The 9,638-nt window shown below is 39.0% G+C and overlaps 1 protein-coding gene across 1 annotated transcript; it reads left to right on the forward strand.

The window, feature by feature from the left end:
* The first annotated feature begins 787 nt into the window (after window positions 1-787).
* Window positions 788-2,923, forward strand: LOC139741822 (uncharacterized). Its single transcript, XM_071652405.1, has one exon. The coding sequence runs from the start codon at window positions 788-790 to the stop codon at window positions 2,921-2,923; it is 2,136 nt and encodes a 711-aa protein (XP_071508506.1).
* The last annotated feature ends 6,715 nt before the right edge of the window (window positions 2,924-9,638 follow it).

Here is a 9,638-nt window from a genome sequence, read left to right on the forward strand (position 1 = left end):
GATTAACACAAATTAACCCGTAGTGTATCCATATTACCCAAGAACCAATGCCCACTTCGAATCTGATTCTGTGGGGCTTAATAAACATGATCAATGTCAACAATACGGTGAAGCACTCGATGCAGCTGTAGGCCTATGTAATACTTTGATTATAATTCATTCCGAGCTTAGGTTTCCAATTTACTTTTGCAAGATATTGATGAAGACGTCGAGCTTGCATCTTAACGATGCAAGTCTTGCGAGATTGACGCGAGACAAAGGGAGAGTGTCAGCAGACGGTGAACGAACAGAACCGCAGGAATAGCAGTAGTGTCAGCAGACGGCAAAGCCAATCGCGATGCCGATGGTTATGTTTAAACACACACACACACACACTCTTTTCTAATGATATTCTTTATTTGAGTTTCATTCAATATCAAATCCATATTAACAATGAGATTGATATTACCAATAACAAAGACAAAGCAGTTGTATTGTAGGTGGCTCGCCTCACAGGCAGACCCCTTTTGAGGCTCTCCATATTTCTGCTTATAATTGTTGATTTTGACATCTGAGTGCACTTAATTTGCCATCAGTTGTTTCATCTTAGTATCAGGATCGCACAGGACAAGTTTTTGAGCTCTGTGATAACCTGCCAAGGGAATTCTGAGGAGACAAAGTTTTTGCAGTTTGTGCACAGTGAACTCAGAGAGGTACATGCATGGCCTCCATGGATCTTTGCTATGCTGTACAAGTGCATTCAGCCATCATCGCCCTTTGTGACCTTGAATAACCTGTCCAGCCAACAATGGATGCAGTCAAGTTCTTGCCCTTTCTTCTCATTGTGTTCATCCTGGGGGTGAATGGGCATGAAGCTATCTTCAATCCCTGTGCATACAAGCAAGCTTTAGTTTGCCATGCCAACCATAGGCCCATGCAAACCAAGTTTCTTGGTTTTCGCCTTGCCTACTACACTAAGTCCACATCGACATTCCAAATCAAACTGCTTCTTGTATCCGGAGCTATAAACCCAAATCCGGGGCCAGGACATAATGATGACTCCTGCAGAGTGTATAATTGTAGCTACACAACTAACTACACTCCAATTGACAGGGTGAACAGTCCAAGTGTTTACGGCAGGCATGAGCTACTGCAATTAAACTCATTGGCGCTACACAAACAGAGACTTGACGTCACCCTCTGGGAGACTCTCACTTCACTGGGCATCGCCAAGAAACGGAGATGTCATCGTAGTAAGAAAGCTGGTGCACGGAAACAGAGGCACAGAATTCCTGTTACAACTCGCTCGTTTTCTACCACCACACCCAGAGTTATGATTCATAAACGCAGGGACATTCGTCTCACAAACCCTAATGATCATGAGAGGCCTCCATCTTCTGCTCATGTCATTTCCTTAGATGATGCTGCATTGAATGAACCGACCAGAATCGCGGTATGGAATGCCCAGTCAATGATGAACAAACCTGATTCAATCTGTGACTTTGTGATGTCAGAGAGCCTGGATATTCTGGCTATCACAGAGGCATGGCTCAGGGGTGATGATCGTGACAGCCCTACCCTAGCGCAAATCCAGAATACCTTACGTGGCTACCATATTCTAACATCTCCAAGGAAAGGTAAAGTAGGAGGTAGTATATGTGTAGTCCTGCGTCAGAACTTTGGCACAAACATGGTGATCCATTCATACACCAGTTTTGAGTGCACAGAGCTTACCCTTCACTCAACTAGAAGCAATGTACTCTCACTTATAATCATCTATAGACCTCCTGGTTCTATGGGCAGATCTGCAGCACAATTTTTATCTGATTTCTCACGTCTTCTGGAATCAGCCAGCTTGCGAGACAACCAGCTCGCGATCTGTGGTGACTTTAATTTCCACATGGATAACGTCCACAGCAGTGAGACCAAATCACTCACAGATCTGCTCTTCTCTGCTAATCTGAAGCAGCTGGTCTCTCAGCCTACGCATGCAAGGGGGCATACTTTGGATCTAGTCATTACAAGAGAAGCCAACGAATGCATTAAGGAGCTATATCTTCGAGATGCAATGCCTTCAGATCACAGTGCCATTGTCTTTACTGTAGCATTGTCCCGGCCAATGCCAGTTAGAAAAACATTTTGTTTCCGGAAGCTCCGTGACATTGACTATGACATCTTCAGAAGTGACCTGGAGAGCTTGTTTGCGGCTTCTGAGGATCTTGATTACCTCGACATAGACCAAAAGGTCAACCTCTATAACTCCTCACTCATGAAGACACTTAATCATCACGCGCCTGTGAAGTTTGCCAGTGTCCAGTTAAGACCTCAAGCCCCTTGGTTTTACCACCACCTTATTACTCTTAGGCGAAAAGTCCGTTCAGCTGAAAGGAAATGGAGGAAGACTCATCTGACTGTTGATAAAATGTCAATGAGGTCTGCTTTGTGTGTGTATCAGTCTGCTCTCAAAATGGCTAGAAATTATCATCGTGAGAAGGTGGAAAATTGCTGCCAAAAGGAACTGTTCCAGTTTGTAAACAGCATCTCAAGTGGCAACAACACCTCTCCACTTCCATCTCATAGTTCGAAACAAGAGCTTGCTGAACTGTTTCTCAGCAGTTTTCAAGCAAAAGTCTCGAAAGTATGCCATTCTCTCGTACTTACAACAAGTGAAGTTCACAGTGCATCATTGAACGACTCGGCAGAGGCTCCACAGGAGTTCATGTTAAAGAAGTTACATGCTGTCAGTCAGTCTGATGTCAAGAAGATTATTACTACGTCCAAGATAAAGACAAGTCAGCTTGATCCGCTCCCTGCATCTGTCGCAGGAAAATGTGTCGACTTTCTGATTCCAGCTATCACTGATATAACTAATCACTTATTAGCATCAGGGATCTTTCCGCATGACCTCAAGACTGCTTTAGTCACCTATCTTAAAGAAGCCTAATCTTGACTCTGAAATATTGAAGAATTACCGACCAATTTCCAACCTTCCTTTTTTAAGCCAAAGTTATCGAGCGAGCAGCCTGTAGCCAGTTCACTGCACATCTTCACCCACATTCTCTATTAGCTAAATCACAATCTGCTTATCGACAAGATCACAGTGTTGAGACGGCTCTTGTGAGAGTGATGAACGATCTTCTCCTTGGCCTTGATGCAAGAAAGGAAGCTGTGGTCATCCTGCTTGATCTGACTGCAGCATTTGATACAGTTGACCATACAATTTTATCCCAGAGAATGAGGCAGCGTTTTTGGATATCTGGTACTCCAGCAGAATGGATTGAATCTTACCTGAAAGAAATACGACAGCAAGTGGTATTACGACAACATGCATCTTCCTGTGCACCATTAGAACGTGGAGTACCGCAGGGATCAGTGATTGGTCCACTCCTCTTTGTGTGTTACACAACACCAGTTCAAGACATCATTGAATCGCATGGTTTCAGCTGCGCCATGTATGCTGATGACACACAGTTGTATATCACCGTAGACCCTGTTGACATGGAACGTACTCTCGAAGAACTGACCCAGTGCCTGCATGAAGTTCGTCGCTGGATGTGTAACAATTCTCTGGTACTAAATGACAGTAAAATGGAATTGCTTCACATTCGCTCCAACATGAAGCCATGTAAGGAACTCACTCCTTTGACTGTTGGCGATCTTGTAGTTAATTTTTCTTCATCTGTCCGTGACCTTGGAGTGCTTTTGGACAGTCACCTCAACATGAACAGTCACATAAACAACATTTGCCGTCGCGGATCCTTCGCTTTGAGCAAAATTGGGAAAATTCGTAGTTATCTCAGTAAATCCACTACTGAAATAGTGGTCCATGCCCTTGTCTCATCAATCCTGGACTGCTGCAACAGTCTCTTCGTTGGTCTCCCGGACAAACAGGTCTCCAAACTTCAAAGAATTCAAAATTCCGCTGCCCGCCTTGCTGCACTTGCCAAGAAACGTGAACACATAACCCCGACCCTTCAAGATCTGCACTGGCTTCCTATAAGGTATCGCATTCAACACAAGATCCTCCTCATCACTTTCAAAGCACTTTATGGAACAGCCCAGCACTACATTACAGAACTCATAACCCCATACAAGCATACTAGATGTCTCCGATCCTCTGCTCGAAACTTACTTGTTGTACATACCATTCGAACAAAGTCTTATGGGGAGAGGGTTTTTTCTTTTGCCGCACCTACACCATGGAATTCTCTGCCAGACCCCCTGAGAAGTCAGATGCCAATAGATAATTTCAAACAAAAACTCAAAACTTATTTATACAAAGTAGCCTATGACTGTTAAATTTGAAGTTATTTTTCAGTAGTACTGGCAACTCTGACCTTTTATGTACGTTTAAGAAATAGTAATTGTAGAGTAATATATTGTGTTTGGTAAATTGTAATTTTTGTTGCTATATTTTGTTATATGGTATAAATTTGTTTCTATGTAAAGCGCATTGAAATTTTTTTCAAGTCTGAAATGCGCTATATAAGAATTTGTTATCATATTATTCTTTCTTGTGCTGCTGAATCATTTTTCAAACATACAGTACAATACATTTGGGTTTTTTTGTTGACGTGAAATTCTGCGTAACTCTCAGAAAAAGCTATCTTGATCAGCCTAATCAAGCTAATCCAAATGTGCCTTATTACACACACAGACACTGTTTTTAACATAACGTCTTTTTTTTTTTGCAGAGCACACGAATATATCAGGTAAGCATAACTCTTAAAAAGGAAAAAAATATCTTGATCAACTTGATCAGATTAATCAGTATCCGCTTCATTACATAAATTCTCTTACACTCACTTGAGAATACAGCATTTCTCAACACGTGTCATAAACTGAAAACAATGCTTGAATTTAACCAAACAAAACTCATAATTTTTATTTAACCTATCAACCTAACCCCCCGTACAAAACAAAATAACCACATGTGTATATTATAAAAACAAACCGTATTCCTGCCTAACTCCCTTAACTTACACACCATTACTCTACTATTACCTAACCACATCTACCTAACCCCGACCATCCCTATATTTTCCCCTCTAACATACCCCCCCCCCGGAAACTTACCCTCAACACACACCCATATACACCCAAAATATCAACAAAAACAACAACAAACATACCCACAAATGCACACTCACAAACACTCACACTCGCACACCAAATCACACTACATGTGGTATCATGGTTACCTGTTTCCCAAACAGTAGACACCCACCAAAAACCGAAGCTAACCAAACGTTTGACATGGAAAAGAAAAAAAAATGACCACCATAATGCTGATACATACCGATCGGCATTCCTAAACAATAATACTCCACAAACCGAAACTGACCATACATCTGACGTGGGGGTAGAAAGATAAAAAGGCATATATACGATCAATGTGGACACCTATCCCCTGCCAACAGTGTGGATAAATCAATAAAAAAGCCTGCTTTCACCGCAACGTTCTTTTCCTCCTCTATAAAATCCAAAACAAATTTCTTTATCTTTTCCCTCTTGGGTAACTTATTTTTGTTCTCTTGACCGAAATATTACAACTTTCATCAAAATTATCAGAGCATTCACACATTTGATTCGATTTGAACTACCTCGTAAACCCAAGAAAATATCTCTCCATTCGAAAGCTTTAACTCAACTAAATCGTAATACTCAATAAGAAACTGCCATATCGGCTTTACTTTAACACAATTAACACAATCAAAAAATAAATGTGAATAAGTTTCCCTTTCCAATTGACAATAAGAACACAGATTATCATTCACAAAACCGAACTTGAACAAATGTTCCCTTGTGTATATCACCCCGTGTAACAATTTAAACTGAAATTCCCTGTGTTTACTAAAAGTAAAGTCGTACTGCTAGGTCTAATAAAGAAATTTCTAATTTCCTTATTGCAGAAGTTATACTTCACTTCACCATATCTTATTTCCACAGTAAACAGTTCTTGTAAAGCTGTAACAAAATATTCATACAATATTTTTGACTTAGTATTTTGAAATTCTGATGTCTTACCAAAAATCTTCACCTGTATATCATAAGTTAGTACATCAATTTACTGGAACCATACACTACCTGTGGACTCTTTCCACTTCTCTGGAAAAACATTATAGATATCATTTATCTTAAGTACACCATTTCCCATAATACCTACATTTTGAAAATCCCCAACGGGTTTAATAAAACCTCATTGTAAAATATGGTGTAGATTATAAATACCCCTTCATTTAAATCACAATCAAAAATACTCTTCCATTTTATACATATATTTCTATTATTAGATATTACGGGGGGGGGGCGGCGGCGAGGGGAACACACACTCACACACACGCACACACACACACACACACACACACACAAACCCGTTGTTTATGTGTATGTTTGAAAGGCGTACGTGCCATTCTCACATTCGAATCTGATTCTATGGTTAGCGGACAACCATGCCACTGGTACTGTGGACATAACAGAAGTCCACGCTCATGCGTACAAAAACCAACTACAGTAGTACACTGATAGTCTTTGCTCAAGTGACACAATTGGCAATTTCGAAGCGTTAGGGTTACGGAATTAGCCGCGGACCGAATCGGCGGGTTTAATACGAAAAGCCTATTGAGGTAGGGGCCTACTTAGTCGTGGCTGAGGGGAGACCGAATCGGCGGGTTTATAAAAAAAAAGAAACCATCGTAAGGGACTGAATCGGCGGGTTTATGAGAACAAGCCTATTCGGGGATCGGGGGACCCGAATCAGGGGTTTATAGAGGGTGTTCAGGAGGATGAATTCGCAGCTGGGGGGGGGGGGGGGGGAATGGAGTTTAATTTGTTTAAGTGCAGAGAAGACACACTCTAACGTGTCCCTCAGAACCGAAGCAATGGCAATTTCATTGGAAGCATTTATTTTTCACTCACTCTTCTTCATCTTTTTTTATCGTATTTATTGTTTTTTTGTTAAATTGTTTTTTAACTGTATTAAAGTTACAAGTGAATCTGAATTTACGCCTAATTGTGCTTTTGTTGATACATGACCAGGGTGTTTGTAAATTTTTATAAAGAAGGTAATTTTGATTTGATAGGCGGTAAGACCATTGCGAGGGAGCGAAGCGACCGTTGGGGGGGGGGGGGGAGGGTGTGGGAGCTTTTGGGATTTTTCACTTGAAATTGTGCAATCTGGTGCATACCTAAGAAGAAAATTTGAAGAACTTTTTTCTTACCTTGTATTATGCATATTGTGTAATCAACACACATACTGTTCATGCTTATTGCAAACAATCATAACTATCTCACCAGCCTTCATTGTTGACTTGCCAATGATATCAAGAAAAGTCAATAATCAGTTTTACTTCTTTTACCATTATTTTCATTTTAATTTCTAATTAAACTGAGATGATGCATACTTATTCTCCCTTCATATTTGTTGAATACATGTAGATGTATACTAAGTAATGGGCAGGGCCTACTTTTTTCACTTGAGACTTAGGGTTAACAAGCTTGATTTTTATGATTTCTCATTTACTTCATTTTGTAACTTGCAACAGACTAACAGAGAAATCATCATAAAATCTTCAATTTATCTACAATGCTTCATACATGTATGTTAGGAAAAATTATAACAGGGCTCCACACTAACTTTTATTTTTGGTGGCCCGATCGGCCACCAAAATCATTGATTTTAATTTTTTGGTGGCCAGAAAGTAAGATCTGTTGGCCCGAAAAATAAAAATCAAGTAAAACATAAGAAAAACTGAATCGGTCCTTCTAAACATAGAAAAATAAATATTTAGTATTACTGAAGTGATATAGGTACCCATGTCTAAAATAAATGAATACAAAAATCAATCATCTTAACGTTATTCTGAGTTCTAAGATTTAGCAAATAGGCTTATAGATTATCATAAAAGTTGATGCATCTTTAGGTGGTCAAAACTTGCGTTTGAAATGAGACAATGGGAGCATTTGCAGACATTTGTAAACATCCGACATTTGTTTTAGCATTGTAAAGAACCGAAAGTTACAGTTATTCATTTCTGATTGTAAAAGCAATCATCCAGCATTTACTAGTATTTTAACACCTTACGGGCCGAATGTCACCGTTAATCATTTTCAAATGTAGAAGCAAACAACCGACATTCATTTTAGCATCTTTATACGGAGCTGTATGTTATCATTATTCATTTCCGAACGTGAAAGCAAACATCCGCTATTTATTTTAGCATCTAATTGAGCCGATTGATACCGTTAATCATTTCCAAATGTAAAACCAACAATCTGTTATTTATTTTAGCATCGTACGGAACAAAATATTACCGTTATTTATTTCCATATTTAAAGGCAAACATCCGACATTTATTCTAGCATCGTATGGAGCAGAATATTACTGCTATTCACTTCCAAACCTAAAAGCAAACATCTAACATCTATTTTGGCATCTTCCGGAGCCGAATGTTATTGCTATTTACTTTCGAAAGAAAAAGCAGACATCCGACATTTATTTAAGTATCGTACGGAGTTGAATATTATTGTTATTCATTTCCGAACGTCAAAGGGATCATTCGACATTCATTTTAGCATCTTCCGCAGCTTAATGTTATTGCTATTTACTTTCGAACGTAAAAGCAAACATCCGGCATTCATTTTATCATCGTACGGAGTTGAATACTATTGTTATTCATTTCCGAACGTCAAAGCAAACATCAAACATTAATTTTACCTTTCGACCGCAGTTAAAATGTTACTGTTATTCATTTCGAAATTTAAAAGCAAACATCCGACAGTTATTTTAGCATCGTATGGAGCAGAATATTAGTGCTATTCACTTCCGAACGTAAAAGCAATCATCTGACATTTATTTTAGCATCTTCCGGAGCTGAATGTCATTGCTATTTACTTTCGAACTTAAAAGCAAATATCAGACATTTATTTTGCCATCGTACGGAGTTGAATATTATTGTTATTCATTTCCGAACGTCAAGAGATCATACGACATTTATTTTAGAATCTTCCGTAGCTGAACGTTATTGCTATTTACTTTCGAACGTAAAATCAAACATCCGGCATTTATTTTATCATCGTATGGTGTTGTATACTATTGTTATTCATTTCCGAACGCCAAAGCAAACATTCAACGTTAATTTTAGCATCTTCCGGAGCTGAATGTTATTGCTATTTACTTTCGAACTTAAAAGCAAATATCAGACATTTATTCTGTCATCGTACGGAGTTAAATATTATTGTTATTCATTTCCGAACGTCAAAAGGATCATCCGACATTTATTTCAGCATCTTCCGGAGCTGAATGTTATTGCTATTTACTTTCGAACGTAAAAGCAAACATCAGGCATTTATTCCATCATCGTACGGAGTTGAATGCTATTGTTATTCATTTCCGAATGTAGAGCAAACATTAAACATTAATTTCAACATCGAACGCAGTTAAATGTCACTGCTATTCATTTCGAAATTTAAAAGCAAACACCCGACAGTTATTCTAGCATCGTATGGAGCAGAATATTAATGATATTCACTTCCGAACGTAAAAGCAAACATTCAACATTAATTTTAGCATCTTCCGGAGCTGAATGTCATTGCTACTTACTTTCGAACATAAAAGCAAATATCAGACATTTATTTTGTCATCGTACGGAGTTGAATAT

This window comes from Diadema antillarum, unplaced genomic scaffold (assembly GCF_040938485.1).
Source record: "Diadema antillarum isolate AM-2024a unplaced genomic scaffold, OU_Dant_1.0 seq00000955_RagTag, whole genome shotgun sequence".
NCBI lineage: Eukaryota > Metazoa > Echinodermata > Echinoidea > Diadematoida > Diadematidae > Diadema > Diadema antillarum.

Excerpts from the sequence above, each read along its gene's own strand:
- LOC139741822 (XM_071652405.1), top strand. The coding sequence starts at position 788 with ATGGATGCAGTCAAGTTCTTGCCCTTTCTTCTCATTGTGTTCATCCTG.